We start from the raw sequence: 19266 nt of genomic DNA on the forward strand, positions 1-19266 counted from the left end.
AAGGCAAGAATTCTACCTATGACAAACTTCCGAGGATGCCATCCTTTGGTTTGACACCAAGAAATATAGGCCTTCCAAACCCTATAATAAATGGTCCTGGATGACGGCATTAATCAGGGTAGCTACCACTAAACCTGAAAAGCCTCTGATTCTTTAGAACGTGGACTTCAATAGCCAAACTGTTAAATCTAGCGATTACAAGACAGGATAGAACACCGGTCCTTGCGATAGCAGGTTCGGGCGATATGGAAGAGTCCATGAACTCCCTCCTGTCATTCTTACGATCTCTGCATACCAGGACCTTCTGGGCCATCCCGGGGCTACTAGAATTACCAGTTTACGTTCCTTTTTGATTCTGCAAAGAAGTTGCAGTAGCAGCTGAACTGGGGGGAACACATAAATCAGTGAAAACTGATCCCACTGGGTCACTAACACATCTGTCCCATATGTGGGTGGATCCCTTGTCCTTGACAGAAAGTTGTCCAACTTTCTGTTGAACCTAGATGCTAATAGAACTATGTCCGGGGTACCCCATCTTTGGCATATGGCCAGAAAAAAATGTCAGATGTAGAGCCCTTACTCCCGGGAATATTTGTTGACGACTCAAGAAATCTGTCTGCCAATTCTCCACCCCTGGAATGAAGACTGCAGATAGGCAAGGTAACTGCTCCTCTGCCCAGGCCAGAATATGATTCACCTCCTTCTGGGCTGCACGGCTTCTGGTTCCCCCCCTAGTGATTGATATAGGCCACCACCGTGGTATTGTCAGATTGTATTCTGACGGGACAACCTAAACATCAAGGCTATTAGAGCTAGATGTGCCACCCAAACCTCTAGGATGTTGATGGGCGAGGTCATCTCGGACTCTGACCACTTCCCTTGGACAGTGGATTCTTCCAGGACTATACCCCAGCCCAAGAGGCTGATATCCGTTGTTACTACCTTCCAGGTACCTGGCATGAAGGATTCCCCTTCTGCAAATTTTTGGTTATCAACCTCCAATTGAGACTCTTGGCACCCCTTGGGGCAAGACACATTGGGTAACCCAAGGCTTGGGTCCCTTTATTCCAGGCAGACAGAATACTGTAACAGTCTTGAATGAAGCCATCATCTTCCCTAGCAACTTCATGCAAAGGCAAATGGAAGGGCCCTTCCTTACCCTGACCACCTGGACCAGCTCTCTTATAGCATTGACCTTTGTCTGAGGCAAAAACACCCTTCTTTGGGCTGTCTATAACCAGACCTAAACACTGCAGCCACCTTACCAGACGCAAGAATTACTTTTTTTTAGGTTACAAATCCAACCCAGGTGTTCCAGATACTTGACAGTGCTGGACACACCCTGGTTTAACCGAGGCACTGACTGATCTATCAGCAACAGGTCGTCCAGGTATGTCATTACTGCTATACCCTGGGCCCTTAGTTTCGCCAACGGTGGGGCCAGAACCTAAACACTCGGGGAACGGTGGCCAACCCGAAGGGTAAGGCCACAAACTAAATTGGCGGTGTCTTACCGCAAGACACAGAAACTTCTGGTGAGCGGGAAAAAATTGTCTATGTCTATTGACGCTAGAAATTCTCCTCCCTGCAAGGTGGAAACGACTGACCGGATTGACTCCATGCGAAAGGAGCGGATGTTTAGGAACCGGTTCAGATCTTTGAGATCTAGAATGGGTCAGCCATCCCCAATCGGTTTCAGTACCATTAAAAGATTTGAATAAAACCACATACCCTGCTCTTCTGAGGGAGTCTCTATGATCACATCAATCGATCTAGCGCCAGAAATAAAGACCTTCTTTTCACTGGGTCTTTGGGGACATTCGAACTTAGAAGTGAACCGGAGAAACATATGAAACTCTAGTATGTAACCTAGGTCTACCGCAGAGATGACCCATTCGTCTAGGATCTCTTCTTGCCAAGCTCCTGAAAACCACAGAAGTCTACCCCCCACCTTGATCGAGCGGGGGCGCCCCTTCATAAGGAGGCCTTGGGACTCTGTTCTGTAGGCTTTCTGCCCTCAGGCACTTTCCTATGCAAATTAACACATATGTACTTGTTTTTTCTGGAACTATTTACCTATGTATACAGTTTTAATATATGCAGCATGTTTTAAAGCAATATGCCTCTATGGAAGCGTGCGTTCATGGAAGCATGAGTTCATACAAATATGGTTTTAGGCAAAATATGAAAAGTGTGCGCTGTACACACGCATTCATGTAGCACGTGTGCCATGGAACAAGCATCTTTGCAAAGCAAGCATCCTTTTATGAAACGTGTTATGCAACATTACGCAACACGTATCTATGCAGACATGTATTCCAATGCGATCGTGAGAAATCATGTATATTTAAGTAAACATGTATTAACATGCCTCATTACGCAACCATGCATTTTAGGCGATCATACAACTTTAGGTGACTAAGCCTCTCTGTGCGATCAAGCACCCTTGTGCAATCAAGCACCCTTGTGCAATCAGGCATCTTTATGCAATCAGGCATCCTTGTGCGATTAAGCACCCTTATGCCATCAAGCATCCTTGTGCGATCAAACATATATGCGATCAAGTGTCCTTGTGTGATCAAGCATCCTTGTGTGATCAAGCATTTTATAGGACTATGTAAAAACCATGTATATCTATACAAACATAAACATGCATCTTTATGTAACCATGTATCCTTAAGCGATCCTGACATCTTATGCGATCACGTTACTTTATGTGATCAACATTAAACCTGTTTTGTTTTGTTTTGATTGTTGTTTTTACACAAACATTTCCAAACATGCATTTTGTACACCCATGATCATATATTTTTATGCAAACATGTGAACTGGTAAAAACAGTTATCTTCAGCAACCATGCGTTTCAGCAACCGTGTTCTCCAGCAACTGTGCATTTTAGCAACTGTGCGTTTTTAGCAACTGTGTGCGCTCCAGCAACTGTGCGCTCCAGCAACTGTGCGCTCCAGCAGTCATGCATTTTAGCTAGTTTGTAAGCAAGCATCTGTTCAACTGTAGTTGGTCCCATACTTAGACCTGCAGGATATGAAGCACATATGCACTATATTTGAGCAAACCTGCGCCCTCTAGTGGCTGGGGGAGAAACAGCAGCCCGCATGAGTAAGAGCACATAGCATGATTGAATAGCACACTAGTGGCCACCGGGAGAAAAGACCGTCAAAAACTGAGGTACTCCCTGTATGGGAGGGGTTATATAGACTTCCTGTCTTTTGAGTGTACCAGTGTCCATTCACCTATAGGTGGCGTATAACCCACATAGTAATTACTATGGCTGCTCTGTGTCCTGTGATGTACGATAAAGAAAAACAAACCTTTTTAATGTTATTTTTTCCAGTGTGATTACAAGTACAGGCCATGTCAGCAGCTGGTTTGGCAGGAAAAGATAATACTTCACTTCTAGTTTATTCACATTGTTGTCAATAAAGTCCTGGTGTGGGGGTTACTTTTGAGCCCCCCAACCCCCCCAAATGCATTGGCTATGTTTTGGATTGTCCCCCTGACTTTTATTAGAATAAAGTTGTAACTGGACATCTTAACAGTGGTGTGGCACTTCAATTTACATTCTTGTTTGTTTGAAGCTGCCTACCTGGGAAACAGATCATTTACATCAGCAGAAATACAGTGAGTTAACCCTACAGGTCCAGCGCTCTTTTTTTTCCCCTTTCCTAAACTGTAGCAAGTTCATGACAAGTGGGTTATGTTCCTTTTCACAGAAGAGGACTAGGCAGAAACATGTTAGATAATTAAATACATGTTACTTTAACAGAGTTGAACAGCCCTGTCCAGAAGGCAGTCCCTCCGGACATAACCCTCCTCCCTGCATTATGCAGCCTCAGCCTCAGTTTTGGGCCCAGCGCCCTGAGGACATTTTTATTTGTATTTTATTTTCTTTATTTCTTTGATAATCTTCTATCAACTTATGGCTGAGAGACAGGCTGGATATATAGATCCTTGTAGTCTCCTCAGTCCGGCCAGCGAGCGTGAGCACACCATTGCTAAGGGCTGGGTCTGCCATGACATACCCCATGACTCCTGGGGTGGCCGGTGAGCTTTTGCTCCAGGGTATGCCTGTCAGGGATGCTTCAGCGGGTCCTTGCATGGACGGGTAAGTACAGTTCTTCCCGCCTCCGCCGGTCGGTACGGCTGGACATTCCTGGGGTTAGGGGGTCCTCCTATCAACCCTTCCCTGCTCTCTGTCATGTTTCCCTCTGCTGCTCTACTGCTGCTGCCGGGAACGACCTGTGGAGGGGCTCCTTTTCCCACCAGGGGACTGTAGGGTGTCTGGGCCTGTGTTTTTTTGTGGAGGTGTTTTTGCCTCAGAAAGGCCCCATTAGGCCTTCTCATCCACGTTGCGGCGTTTCGCCGCCATTTTTTTTGTAGTCTGCTGTTTACATTGGGAATTCCCATTGTCAGCCATTTTTTTGTGGGTGCGCTATGGCGCAGCTTGCTATTGCGGTTGGCCATTTTACTGTGGCCGTGCCCTGTTCTCTCTGAGGCGTCCAGCGGCCATTTTGGATGTGGTTTTGGCCTCTAGTGCTGGCTTCTACAGCTCGCAGCACAGGTCTCCTTTTTTCTCTCTTTTGTTCCCTCTCCTTCATTCATTTGAAGCCTACATGCATCCACATTGAACCCTGCCTGCCAGTGGAAGGAGTGTTATCTTCATGTTCCAGTGTATCTTACAACCCTTCACCGGATTGCTTTAGAGTCTTTTGGAAAACATCGGAGACCCTCCTACATCGATCCAGGTCTTTTGAGACCACAAGCCTTTTTGACCCACTGTTATTTAAGAGATGAGTCCACCTGTTGCGGTAAGGGTAACATATTTGTTCATTACACAAAGGATTTGAGTATCTCAACAGTCAACTTGTAACCTTTTATCCTGCGCCAGTTTCTGGGAAGTATCATTATATATGTTTGGTTCACCATTTTGGACTTTCACATTGTATATTGAAGCCTCTTGGCTTCCTTAATATGTCATTTTTTTTCTTTTGTGCACTGTTTTGTGATTACCGTCATTCACATTGTGGTATTATTTTACATTGTTTGCTATAGCGCTGCACTATTTATCATTTATCGCTGATCTCGTGCACCTGGTGGCGGAATTTCCCTGGCGGCTGCCAATGCAGGAGGACCTTCTGTCTCAAGGTCCCATGCATCATCCTGATTTACAGTCGCTGGCTTTAACAGCATGGCTATTGAAAGCCAGGTATTGAGGGACCGAGGTCTTTCCGACTCGGTCATCTCAACCATGCTGAGGGCACGGAAGTCTTCTTCCAGGAAGATCTACCATCGCACCTAGAAGGCCTACATCTCTTTGTGTGAAGAGATTGGGTGGCGTTCATGGACATATTCGGTTTCCAGGGTCTTGCTGTTTTTACAGCATGGAGTGGATCAGAAACTGGCCCTAAGCACCATTAAGGGACAGATTTCAGCCTTGGCTGTGTTTTTTCAGCAGCCTTTGGTAGCCCATTCTCTGGTGTGTACCCTTTGTGCAGGGGGTTCGTCATATACTTCCCCCTCTTAAACCAGCTCTTCCCCCATGGGATTTAAATGTGGTGCTCTCAGGTTCAGAAACCTCCCTTTGAAAACATCAGAGAGATTCCTCTCTTGACACTATATCAGAAGGTGGCCTTTTTGGTGGCCATTACTTCTGTCAGACGTGTTTCTGAGTTGGTGGCCTTGTCCTGCAAGTCGCCATACTTGGTCCCCCATAAGGATAAGGCTGTGTTGCGCCCTCAACCATCCTTTCTTCCGAAGGTGGTTTTGGCATTTCACCTTAACAAGGACATTGTACTTCCATCCTTGTGTCCTCGGCCGACGCATCCTAAGGAGGTTGCGCTACATACTTTTAACGTGGTAGCACTTTGCGGGTGTACCTGTCTGCTACGGCTCCGTTTCGGAGGTCTGACTCACTTTTTGTGTCGGTATCTGGTCCACAAAAGGGCCTGGCGGTCTTATCTGCCACCATTTCTCGGTGGATCAGGCAGACCTATGCTCTTAAAGCGTAGTTTCCATCAAAAATATAAGTTTGCTTTATATTGTAGCTTAGACCTGAAAAAAAAAACATATATATATATATATATATATATATATATTTTACTCACCTCAAAATGCCTGTTGCTATGCGGTCCCATGAAATCTGCCTTCCTATTCACCAAGGATCCTGACGTCAGCTCCCTCGACTCCCAGGATGCCGTGCGCTTCCCGTGTGTCTCCGGGCTTGTTGATGTTTATGGGTTGCCACCACAACGGCTTGCACTTTTGCCGCCACTCGTTGTGATGGCAACCCAAGTGTTTGACGGTGCGGTGCTGAAGTTCTATTGCGGACACACGAGAATGGGGTGGGACGGGCGGCCCTTTCAGCTAGTCATCCACCGTCATCCACAGTATTCCCGGAAGTAATTGCTTGTGGGCTTCACAATGCACACAAGCAAAATGAGAACGCTCTGCAGGGAAGAATATAAACTGTTCGTTTTAAATAACTCGGCGGGACTTTTTCAAATAGTAAGTGAGACTATGGAGACATGTACATTGCGAGATGAAAGGTGATATTTTTAAAAATTGAAAAATGTAATGGGAACCCCGCTTTAAGGGGCGGACGCCCCCTTTTCGGTCACGGCACATTCGACCAGGTCAATTGGTGCTTCCTGGGCTTTCCGACATCAAGCGTCTGTCTCACAGGTGTGTAAGGCGGTGACATGGTATTCCGTTCACACTTTTTCCAAAATGATGTGAGTGCATCTTCAGATGCTTCCTTCGGCCGCAAGGTTTGGCAGGCGGCTGTTTAAAGTTGCACCTCCTCCGCTGAGGAGCTCTGCTTGTTTGGGGTGAAGTTGTTTGTTTTTACTGATACTGTTCCCACCCCTCATTTTTTTGACACTGCTTGGGGACGTCCCGCTTGTCAAGACTTGAGAAGGCTGTGTCTGTCCATGGACGATTAGAGAAAATAGGATTTTTTGTACTCACCGTAAAAACCTTTTCCCTGTCGTCAATGGACGGACACAGAACCCACCCCTCCTTTTTATGTTTGTACTGCTTGTTACGAACTGAGGCTGCATGCTGCAGGGAGGAGGGTTATGTCCGGAGGGACCGCCCCCTGGGCGGGGCTGTTCAACTCTCTTAAAGTAACATGTATTTAATTATCTAACATGTTTCTGCCTATTCCTCTCCTGTGAATAGGAACATAACCCACTTGTCAAGACTTGTAAAGGCTGTGTCCGTCCATGGACGACAGAGAAAAGAATTTTACGGTGAGTACAAAAAAATCCTATTATTTCTGCATACTACAGCTTATAATTAGAAAAGTAAATGTAAGGGTGTGCGGTTAATGGGGAGATGGGCAAAAGTATGCAATAGCACCTAGTTTCCAGAGTTCAGCTTGAACTTAAGTGTATATTATATATAATTGTTTGTTTATTCAGACACTAATGAGGATGAAATACACATGGGCCAGACAATGAAATCTAAACTACTGCTTTTTTTACAGTTTGTGAAAGAAGCAGGATCTCATGTCCTTTTTATGGATAATGAAAAACTACGCTTGGAACAGCTGCTGGCAGATATTCAAGATGGCTGTAGTGATGACGATGCCACAGTGAGTGAAATTTTTTCAAGTTCTCTAGCTATAATTATTTATACACAATTACATACACAATTTCTTAGACCATATCACATCTTTAGTAGAGGTAGATTGCACTTTTCTTTCACCATTATCACATGAGCAGACAGTTTAAGCAGTCCTTTACATACTGAACATTCACATCTGCCTTTGCTCTAAGGAAGCTCACAAGCATATTGCAGTAGTTGGGATGAGATATTATGAAAGTGTGGGCTCCTTAGAATGGCGAAGGCTTGTTTTTGAGATCATGCACACGTTAAGACTCATGCATCCTCTTTCTTGTTCCAGAGATAATAAAAGTTTTAGAAAAACAAGATGGAGCCCATCTCGCCCCCCCCCCCCCCCGATTTACCACTCCACCCCCTTGGGCTCTAATAGCAACCGCTTTATTTTTCAATAGTTAGAATTCACATCTATAAGGGTTCTACCCTCTTCTGTATTAATAAAAAAAGATTCCATAAAGACCATGTTTTCAGATATATCCCTCATTTTTGCCGGGATGACCAAAACAATTCCTCCATAAGGTTCAACTGTTCTACTCTTTTAAGCCACATTCCCTACCGATGGTGGTTGTGTCTGCTTCAAAATAAGTAGAATGCATGATCTGGCTGCGTTCATGTCACATAGAATAGATTGCTTATAGGCTTTAACTGGATTTTTAGTATCCTGCAATAGGAAGAACTGGTCCTCTGGATTCTCCTAGTGCCAACATTTTTTAGCAATTCTCAGAACTTCTTTCCAGAAGTTCTCTATTCTAGGGCAGGACCAAAAAATATGTACTAGCGTCCTCTCCCTCTCCCTCTCCCTGCAGCGCCAGCAATTATCTGATACCTCTGGGTAGCATCCATTTAATAATGGGGTGCGGTACCACCGGGACAATATCTTATGCCGCGTACACACCATCACTTTATGTGATGAAAAAAAAAAAAAAATTCTGTGAAGTAAAAAACAATGTTTTTGAAACTTCAATTTTCAAAGACGAAGTTGCCTACACACCATCGTTTTTTCACAATGCTCTAGCAAAGGGAGGTTACATTTCACCACTTTTTTCCATTGAAGCTAGCTTCATAACTAGCTTCTGGGCATGCGTGGGTGTAAAAACGTTGTTTTAAACATTGTTTTTTGCTACACACGGTCAATTTCTGTGAAGTAAAAAACGACGTTTTGAAAAACGACACATAAAATTGAAGCATGCTTCAATTTTTTTTTGTCGTTTTTCACAAGACATAAAACAACGTTTCCCCCCACACACAGTCATTTAAAGTGACGTTTTTAAAAACGTCGTTTTTTTTCATCACATAAAGTGATGGTGTGTACGCGGCATTAAAGTTTGTCTCCTGCATTCTTATGCAGATTGAGGACTCAAATGTGTTGTGTATTATGTTGGTACACTGCTCTTCCCTAAAGGTTCTATCCAAGTCCCTCTCCCACCCCCTTAATAAAGGGCAACCGAAAGTCCTCCGAGGGTGCAACCAATAAAGCGTACGTTTTAGAAAGGGTTTGGTGAAATACTCTGCTTCCTTTACAATATCCCTCAAAAGTTGTTAAAGTGCGCTCATAACCGCTCAATAGGGTTAAATTACCGTATTCATAGGCTTATAACACACACTTTTTCCCCCTGAAAACAGAGGGTAAACAGTGCCTGCGTGTTATACGCTGATATCATGTTTTACAAACAGAGGGCGGGATCGGGCGGTCCACCCCAAGAGCCACCCATTGGGGGGTGTCAGGCTGGCCGTCCAGCCAGCCTCCCCTGGCACCACGCTCCCTGCATAATCTGAAAAAAAGTCACTTGCCAGCCCCTTCTACACCGCACCTCCTGTGTCAGTGTCATTGTAAAACAAAGCTTGTAAATATCTCTATAGCTCAGGTTTTTTCTGACTGCTCTCCTCCTCCTCCTCCTCCAAGTGTAGCTTTGATTGGAGGAGGAAAGCGGTCACATGACCATCTGTGTAACATCAGAGGAGAGCAGTCATGTGACCAGTTTAGTGAAAAAAAAACTGAGCTATTGAGGTACATGGAAGCTTTGTTTTGCAATATGAGTGACACAGGAGGAGCAGTGTGGAAGGGGCTTTTTTACTTAAAGCGGGGGTTCACCCGAAAAATGTTTTTAACATTAGATTGAGGCTAATTGTGGGAAGCACAATCGGGTGTTTTTTTTTAAATCAATGCAGTACATACCGTTTTAGAGATAGATGTTCTCCGCGGCTTCCGGGTATGATCTGCGGGACTGGGCGTTCCTATTTGATTGACAGGCTTCCGACCCTCGCATACATACGAGTTGCCGAAAGAAGCCGAACGTCGGTGCGGCTCTATACGGCGCCTGCGCACTGACGTTCGGCTACTTTCGGCAACTCGTGACGCGCTGTATGCAACGGTCGGAAGCCTGAAGAAAATTTGTTTTTTGGGTGAACCCCCGCTTTAACTGTAGAGAATGCTGAAAGCACTGTCTCAGGAGACTGGTGGTCTCCTGGGAGTGCAGGGGGGCTATGTACTGGATGGGGAGAATGTAAAATGGATGGGGGCTGTATGATGGGGGGATGTATAATGGATGGGGGGGGCTGTATAATGGATGGGGGAAATGTGTACTGGATGGGGGTGGATGTATAATGGATGGGGGGGCTGTGTACTGTAAAGGGGGCTGTGAATTTTTTCCTCTTAAACTCCCCTCTTAAAATTGGGGTGCATATTATACGCCGATAAATGCGGTATTTAGAAAGTGTCTCAGCTGTACTGCACACCATAAATCCAATTGATATGTTGTAGTTCCTGTTGTCATTGAATGTATCGTAGGCCATGTTCTCTCTTCTAAAAAATTAGAGGATTGGAAGATCCCCTGGTCTATCAGTACTGCAAAATTTCCCTTCCTCAAGCCCGGCTCGAACTGAGGGTTCCCCAATATTGGAAACAACGGTGAGATTGTTGCCAATAGTTTACCCTTAGAGAAGAGCTCATAGCCTATCTTTAGGGTAGGTCCTATAAGAGGATGTGCCTTCGTAATTTTCGGGAGGTCTTTATAATACCAGGCGGCTCGTTGCATTAAAGCACTGCTCTGAGCCTGCTCCAGGCCTGGCCATATCTTCCAGTCTCCATGGCTACTCCATGTCTACTCCAATCAATCAGGCGGCTCAATAGAGTCGTCTGATAATAATTGTACAAGTCTGGTACCACTAATCTACCCTTCTGTTTCGGTATGGTCAACAGGGATCTACTGATTCTTGGGTGGTTATTTGCCCAAATGAATCTGGCAGGGAGAGACTGTATCTGTTTAAAGTAATATGTAGGTATGGCGATGGGTAATGCTTGAAATAAGTACAGGAACTTTGGTACGATATTCATTTTAATAATATTGAACCTCCCAAACCAAAAGTGGAACCCTCTCTGCCACCCCTCCAAAAGAATTCGCACTTTATGCAATATTGGTGGAAAATTAAGATTATATGTATGGGAAAGATCTGCCGTGATAAAGGTTCCCAGGTATTTCAAGGCTTGGTCTGACCATTTGAATTTGTAACTTGACTTCAGCGTTCTCCGTATGTCGTTAAGGATCCCCATTCCCATAGCTTCTGATTTTGATATGTTAATCTTAAAATCCGATAAAGAGCCATATATCTATATTTCTTGGAGGAGGTTAGGTAAAGATACTATCGGATTTGTTAATGAGAACAACATATCTTCTGAATACGCCAAGGTTTTGTACTGCATATCTCCCACTGTTCCCCAATATCTGGATTTAATCAGATCCTACACATTAGGGGTTCCAAGGATAGGACAAATAATATTAAGGACAGTGGGCATCCCTGTCTAGTTCCATTTGTGACTCTAAAAAGCTGAGACAAGTAAACAGGTTACCTTAACCTGAGCCGATGGTTCGGTGTATATATACTTGAAATCAATTTAATCATATTGTTTCCCAATCCTATCTGTCTTAGCACCGTGAACATGAACTGCCAATTAATGCGGTCAAAAGCTTTCTCTGTGTCCGTTCCCAAGAAAAAACATGGGGTTTTGGAAGTGTTAGCTATATGGATTAGGTTTAAAGCCCTGATCGTATTAGCCCGTGCTTCCCGCGTCTGAACAAACCCTACCTGGTCCAAATGGACCAGGGAGGGCAAGTGCTGTTGTAACCGCGTCGCCAGGATCTCGGAAAAAAATTCAGATCCACATTTAAGAGGGATATCGGTCTATAACTCCCACATTGTGATGGGTCTTTGCCTTCTTTAGGTAAGATCACAATTTAAGCTTTCAAAGATTCTATCTGAAACTAACCTGAATCTCCTAATCCATTATACATTTTGACCAGCTAAGGTACTAAAATACGGAAGAGCAACTTATAGTATTGGAGCTTGACACTTTAGGAATACATAGGGAGAACCCCCCCCAGGAGGGTGTCTGAGATATATTTTGACCCGGGATGGGAGGTGACCTTTGGTATGATGTAACTGGGGGATTAAACGGAGATAGTTGATTTTGTTGTACTTGGAGTATATGACCTTATGCCCAGGAAGAAAACACATTTATTTGTATGTTAGATTACTATATAGATATGTATAATAGGTTGCATTTGATGTGGTAAGCCTTCTTTTTCCTTTTTTTTTTTTTTTTATAAAAATATTAAATTGGAAAGAAAAGTTCTAATCCTTATCCCCCAGATTTTTTACCTCATCCACAGAATATGCTTCTGTCTGGTCCTCCCCTTTGTAAATGTAATCCTCTGTAATAATCCATGGAAGTTTTGTAAGACAAGCAACATTTTTAAATTCATTTTGACTTGATATACAAGCAATGTCTTGATATACAAGTAGTCATGTCAGAACTGAGTATAAAAGAGTAGAGAGGCGCCTCTAAGTGTAGCAGTATGGTTACATTTTAAAGGTACAACATTTAGCAACTCACATGGTTGATTAAAACAGGCACATCTAAGTATGCAGGCATCCGGGGTAAAGCTGTCCACATAAACCATCATCCTCACCGCCATCAACATCATTCCTTCCACTCTGCGCTCCACGAGCGCTTCTAGCCACGCTTTCAGATCGCTCTACTGCAGGGTAGTTTTCCTGCGGTGTGGAGGATAGTCTATGTGGACAGCTTTAACCCGGATGTCTGCATACTTAGATATGCCTCTTTTAATCAACTATGTGAGTTATTAAATGTTGTACCTTCATTAAATGTATCCATATTGCTACACTCAGAGGAGCTTCTGTTCTCTTTTATACACTGTAGCTCCTGCTAGATTTTGATTCTAATCCCCTTGTGGAGGCTTCCATTTGTGAATGGACAATTTATGGTTACACAACCTATTACATTGCTATAATCTTTTTATATGGACTATAAACTGAAGGACCTATGACTAAATGATTTGTTCCACAACCATTTAGAGTTTCCATTATTTCCTATGGGGAAATTTGCTTTGATATGAGGCGTGCTTTGGATTACAAGCATGTTTCTGTAACGAATTATGCTCGCAATCGAAGGTTTTACTGTATTAAAAAGAATTATATTTGTTGATGATGAGTCTAAGCCTGCAAACTAGATATATATAGTCTCAAGCTCCTGATATTCTGCACATTGTTTTGGTCTGATGTAAAGTGTTCACGTATTTCCATTTTATGTATAGTTTTTCCACCCTAAAACTAAATCCCAGCATCTATAGACATCCACAATCTAACACTAACCTTTCTAGTCCTGTAAAGAAACAATCAGTATACATACCTTTCGTTGAAGCCCATCCCAATAGCGGTGAAAGCTCTACAGAGGACACAGCTGACAACGGCTGTAAAAATTAATAGGGAGTGACGTCACCCATAGAATTACTTCCGTTTTCAAGAGGTGTCCTCTGCCCCATCTCCACTGTGAAGCCGCGGCTGACAGTCAGCGTGGGATCAAGTCGGAGCAGCTTCAAAAGAGGTATGTATACTGATTTTTTTTTCTTTACAGGGCTTCATAGGTTAGTGTTAGATCGTGTATGCCTATTCTGGCTGGGGGTTAGTCAGCGTGCTCGCCCTCTCCCTTGGGACTACATCTCTGCGGGGAGACGCTGTGTTCACAGGAACAGAAAGTGAGAAATTCAGACAAAGGAAAAAAAAACATATAGAAAGGAAATCGAAGGAAAAGGTAAGTGAACCAACAATGCACTAGCTTAAAGGAACCTATTTAGAAAATAATAATAAACCTTTACAACCCCTTTAACATTGCAAGATTTCTAAAAACAAACATCAGAGCCTTTGATGTCATCATAGTTTTAATTATCTGTTGTTGATCAAATATAAAACAATTGCAATATATCATATTATCCTTTTATAATTCTTTTACTCATTTTTTATTCACATAAAATGCATTTCATTTATAGACAGATGTTTCCGTTTGGCTCTTGCCTGGTGAAGGCTACACTCCAGAACCAAAAGAACTTAAACAACTGGCAAAGATAGAAGCACAGCTTCAGGCGTTTTGCAGCACTACAGAAACCAGCGATTTTGACTATGGCGATGTGTCACCCACACAATCAAAATTGGTAAACACTTTTTTTTTTATACACAGCATGTTTAGTAATGATTTACAGCATAATTATTTAGTGAGGCGTTACATCTGTCCCTTTATCCCTTTTGCTGTTACATATCTTGTGCACTAAAATTTGAGTGCCAATATTTCATCAACGAGCATGTAGCTAAAGTTGCAGTAAGAAAAAAGGGGGTAAATTCTGCGCTAATGGTTAAAAATTGATGAACATGAATTGAAAGGAAAAGCTGCAACACAAAAAACATGTGATAACCATGTGAAAGTAATAAAAGAAAATAATATACTGTAGTTGCGCTAATTGAGCTCACTAAGTGAATAGACCAAAGATAAAAAAACAATTAATGAAAATGCAAACAAAAACTTGTGATAATGAAAATCGCCGTTCATTAAAGTGCCAGAGGGTGAAATGAACTATAATGTGAATGATGCTGAAATGCACAAAAAACACACAATGTAAACCTAGAAAGACCGTTGGGCTCCTCAAACTTCCTCGTCCTGATATCTGGGAGAGCCGCTGGGGGTCCAATAATGTTTGTCACTCCAGGAGCGTACAAAGCCGGGGATTAAACGTAATTAGGTCCATCGGTGAAGCATTTCTGGAAAAGCACCAGATTTTGCCCTCCTTTACCGCATAATAATTCAGAAACCTATTTTTTGGGAAAAGACCAAAGACTGAACCTGGCATATATATCTTCAGTCCCTCATGGTGGCATCAAGCAAGTCCAAATGCACTGGTTACTGGACCTAATTACGTTTAATCCCCAGCTTTGTACGCTCCTGGAGTGACCAACATTATTGGACCCCGAGCGGCTCTCCCAGATATCAGGACTAGGGATGAGCTTCGAGTTCGAGTCGAACTCATGTTCGACTCGAACGTTGCCTGTTCGCCTTTTTGGCGAACAACGAACAATTTGAGGTGTTCGCGGCAAATTCAAAAAGCAGCGGAACACCCTGTTAAAGTCTATGGGAGAAATCTAAAGTACTAATTTTAAAGGCTAATATGCAAGTTATTGTCCTAAAAAGTGTTTGGGGACCTGGGTCCTGCCCCAGGGGACATGTATCAATGCAAAAAAAGTTTTTTAAAAACGGCCGTTTTTTCGGGAGCAGTGAATTTAATAATGCTTAGAGTGAAACAATAAAAGTGAGATATTCCTTTAAATTTCATACCTAGGGGGGTGTAAAGTTAGCATGTGAAATAGCGCATGTTTCCAGTACTTAGAACTGTCCCTTCACAAAAGTGTCATTTCTGAAAGAAAAAAGTAATTTAAAACCGGACTTGCGGCTATAATGAATTGTCGGCTCCCGGCAATTCAGAAAGGATTCATTCATAAAAAAAACAAGCGTGGGGGTCCCCCCAAATTCAATTACCAGGCCCTTCAGGTCTGGTATGGATATTAAGGGGAACCCCGCCATCAATTTAAAAAAATGACGTGGGGTTCCCCCCAAATATCCATTCCAGACCCTTCAGGTCTGGTGTGGATTTTAAGGGGAACTCCACCCCAATTTTATTAAGAAAATGGTGTGGAGTTCCCCCAAAAATCCACACCAGACCCCTTATCTGAGCATGTTGACCTGGCCGGCCTCAGAAAAGTGGGGGGGACAGAGTGCGGCCCCCCCTCTCCTGAACCGCACCAGGCCACATGCCCTCAACATGGGGAGGATGGGGACAAGCGCCTCATCCCCACAACCCTTGCCCGGTGGTTGTGGGGGTCTGCGGGCGGGGAGCTTATCAGAATCTGGAAGACCCCTTTAACAAAGGGGACCCCCAGATCCTGGCCCCCCCATGTGAATTGGTAATGGGGTACATTGTACCCCTACCATTTCACGAATGAAGTGTAAATAGTTGTAAAAAACACACACACACACCGTAGAAAAAAGTCCTTTATTGATAAAAAAATCAATCCAGCGGTGGTAATCCACTCGGTCCGGCTCCCTGCTCCAACGTTGTCTGTATCCAGCGACAGGTGATCTCCTCTCCTGTCCAGCGAAAACAATTGGGGTGGAGCTCCCCATAAAATCCACACCAGACCTGAAGGGTCTGGAATGGATATTTGGGGGGAACCCCACGTAATTTTTTTTTTAAATTGACAGCGGAGTTCCAATATCCATACCAGACCTGAAGGGCCTGGTAATTGAATTTGGGGGGACCCCCACGCTTTTTTTTTTTTTATGAACGAATCCTCTCTGAATTGCCGACAATTCACTGCTCCTGAAAAAACTGCAGTTTTTAAAACTTTTTTTTTTTGCATTGCTACATGTCTCCTGGGGCAGGACCCAGGTCCCCAAACACTTTTTAGGACAATAACTTGCATATTAGCCTTTAAAATTAGCACTTTAGATTTCAAATGTTCGAGTCCCATAGACTTTAACGGGGTTCTAAAGTTCACACGAACATTTGGTGTGTTCGCAAGTTCTGGTGCGAACTGAACAGGGGGGTGTTTGGCTCATCCCTAATCAGGACGAGGAAGTTTGAGGAGCCCAACGGTGATATCCTGGTCTACCACTTAAACCCTGCAGAGGTTATCTGCAAAGCCTTTACGACCTTGCCATCCGAGGTCCAACCCATCTGGTAAGGGTCCCCCCTTTTTCACTTGTGTGTGGCACTTGAGGAAGTATCCATAGTGGTGGTGGCTGACAGATGCTCATTCCCTGCAACCTGCACCCTCACTTCCCTTCAAACACAGTGGCATCTGTATGTTCATCTGTGGACTTTTCACTTTTATTTGGACATTTTTTTGCTCTAGTGAAGTGTGATACGATCACATATATTTGAAAGACACTTTCTAGGTTTACATTGTGTGTTTTTTGTGCATTTCAGCATCATTCACATTATAGATCATTTCACCTTCTGGCACTTTAATGAACGGCGATTTTCATTATCACGAGTTTTTGTTTGTATTTTAATGAATTGTTTTTTATTTTTGGTCTATTCACTTAGTGAGCTCAATTAGCGCAGCTAGAGTTGATATCTGATAATTATATCTGGGATTGCATTCGGGACAGACTGGTAACAAGAGCTAATAAGAACCCAATACAGAGTTATTGCAGAGCCTGTTACATTCCATAGATTTCTGCTGATCTATATGAAAACTTCTTGTGACTCACTTATGTGGGGGTCTGTACACTGACTTTCTGTAAGTGGAAGGATAAAAAGACATTAATGGATACTCGCAGGCGTGCAGTACCCAGGCCAATTGGGGGAGGCATGAACACGGTTGGGGGGATAAAAGCATATATGACCCCACCGTCACAGCAACCAATGAGAAGAGATAATAGTGGGGGAATGGCAGGCCAGAGCCAAGCAAGATACGGGAGCCCAGAGATTGGAGGACAATATGGAAGGACAGGACCGGGCTCACCAATCCAATTGGGCAGCGCCCAGAGACAGAACCCACAAAGTAAAAACCTCCCAGCGAGGAGTCGTGGTAATCGGCTGTCGGGTGAGAGAGATGAGAATGTTAATAAAGGAGTTGAACCAATGGATTCGGATCGGGAGGGCTGCACACAGGACATTAAAGAGGTAAAGGAGAGCTGGAGGGGGAATAGACCTGATGGAAGTAAGGAAGGCCTCCTAATAGTCGGGGCACCCCCACAGGGCAAGAGGGGGAAAAATAATTAAATACCACAAGAGACAGAAGGAATGGTGATAGTAAAGTCTTTATAAAATCGCCAGAGAAAAAAGGAGCAAATGGAACACTGTTACCGGCCCAATGGACAGATATAACAAACATAACATATATAATGGACACAACAGATCTAGTAGAAACAATGGACTCAGTTATAGTACAGCCGGGACCAAGGGATAATATCCCAGAAGTAGAGCATACATCAAAGGCCCAAATCACATTAAAGAGCCCACCCATGCCCCTTACTGAGGGGGAACAAGCAGGACTAGAGGGAAGAAAAATTCACTATCGATAAGATAGAGGGAAAATAAATAAAAAATAAGGCTGTATAATAAATGAAAAGTTAAGAAGGCCCGGGGTAAGAATAGGGGGAGAGCAGAGGAACTGCTCTAATAATCATTAGGAAGATCCCGAAGAGGGATTGGATAAACTGCATTAGGCAGAAGGGGAGGAGGGTTTGGGGTGGACAAGAGGAGCCCACACGGACCGTTCGTCCTAATAGATGGTACACCCGAGATAATAATTGGGTGTTAAGCTGTGGAAAGTTCAGATACTGGAAGATAAAATCAAGTTCCTTAAGAGAGAAGAGAATAAAAATAGTGGAAGGCAAAAATATGAAAAGGTACAAAATATTGGTTATGAATAAAAGAGATGGCTAACTCATTAAAAATCATGACATATAATGTAAGGGGTTTGAATTCATATCAGAAAAGGGGCCATTTATGGCAGGACGTGCGATATCATGCAGCGGATATACTCTTCCTGCAGGAGACGCACTTTCTGACAGACTCCATACCAAGATTACCAAAGTCCCCGTTCAATCAATGGTTTCACGCACTATCACCAGTGGCAAGAGCAAGAGGCGTTACTATAGCTATCGGGAAAACATGCCCCTTAACTGTAATAGAGACACAAGTGGATATGGAGGGGAGATATGTATTTGTCAAGGGTACATTACATGGACAGAGGTATACATTTTCCGCTGTGTATGCTCCCAATACAGGTACAGTGGATTTCATAACAAAAACCTTGAGAAGGTTGAATAAATTTGGGGAGGGTTTTGTAATTTTAGGAGGGGATTTTAATATCATCTTGGACCCCGAACTAGACACAACAGCGAGGAAAGCGGCAATATCCTATAGGGCACTTAAACACCTAAAGAAATTGTGTTGAACCTATCATCTAGTAGATACATGGCGAGCACTAAATGAGGGACGAAAGGATTATAGTTACTATTCCAAAACACACAAAGTATACTCTAGGTTGGATCTGATCTTTGTAGACCAATACTATGTACAATATATAAAAAGAGTTTCAATAGAACCAAAAACAATATCTGATCATGCACCGGTGGTGTTGGCATTTATACCAGTCTCGAAGGGGCACCGTGAGCGAACCTGGCGATTAAACGAAACACTACTGGATGATGAACAGATAGCAGAGGACATACGGCAGAAATTGATAGAATATTTTGAAATAAACACAACA

The 19266-nt window shown here is 43.4% G+C and overlaps 1 protein-coding gene across 3 annotated transcripts in view; it reads left to right on the forward strand.

Annotated features, from left to right (window-relative positions):
- Positions 1-19266, forward strand: part of FSIP1 (fibrous sheath interacting protein 1) — a 393370-nt gene that overhangs the window by 255964 nt on the left and 118140 nt on the right. For all 3 annotated transcript variants that reach the window (XM_040332131.1, XM_040332133.1, XM_040332132.1), the window contains exons 8-9: positions 7505-7612; positions 13986-14147. In XM_040332131.1, coding sequence (XP_040188065.1) covers positions 7505-7612; positions 13986-14147 — 270 coding nt within the window. The remainder of the gene's footprint in view (positions 1-7504; positions 7613-13985; positions 14148-19266) is intronic.

The sequence above is a fragment of the Rana temporaria genome, chromosome 13 (assembly GCF_905171775.1).
Source record: "Rana temporaria chromosome 13, aRanTem1.1, whole genome shotgun sequence".
Lineage (NCBI taxonomy): Eukaryota > Metazoa > Chordata > Amphibia > Anura > Ranidae > Rana > Rana temporaria.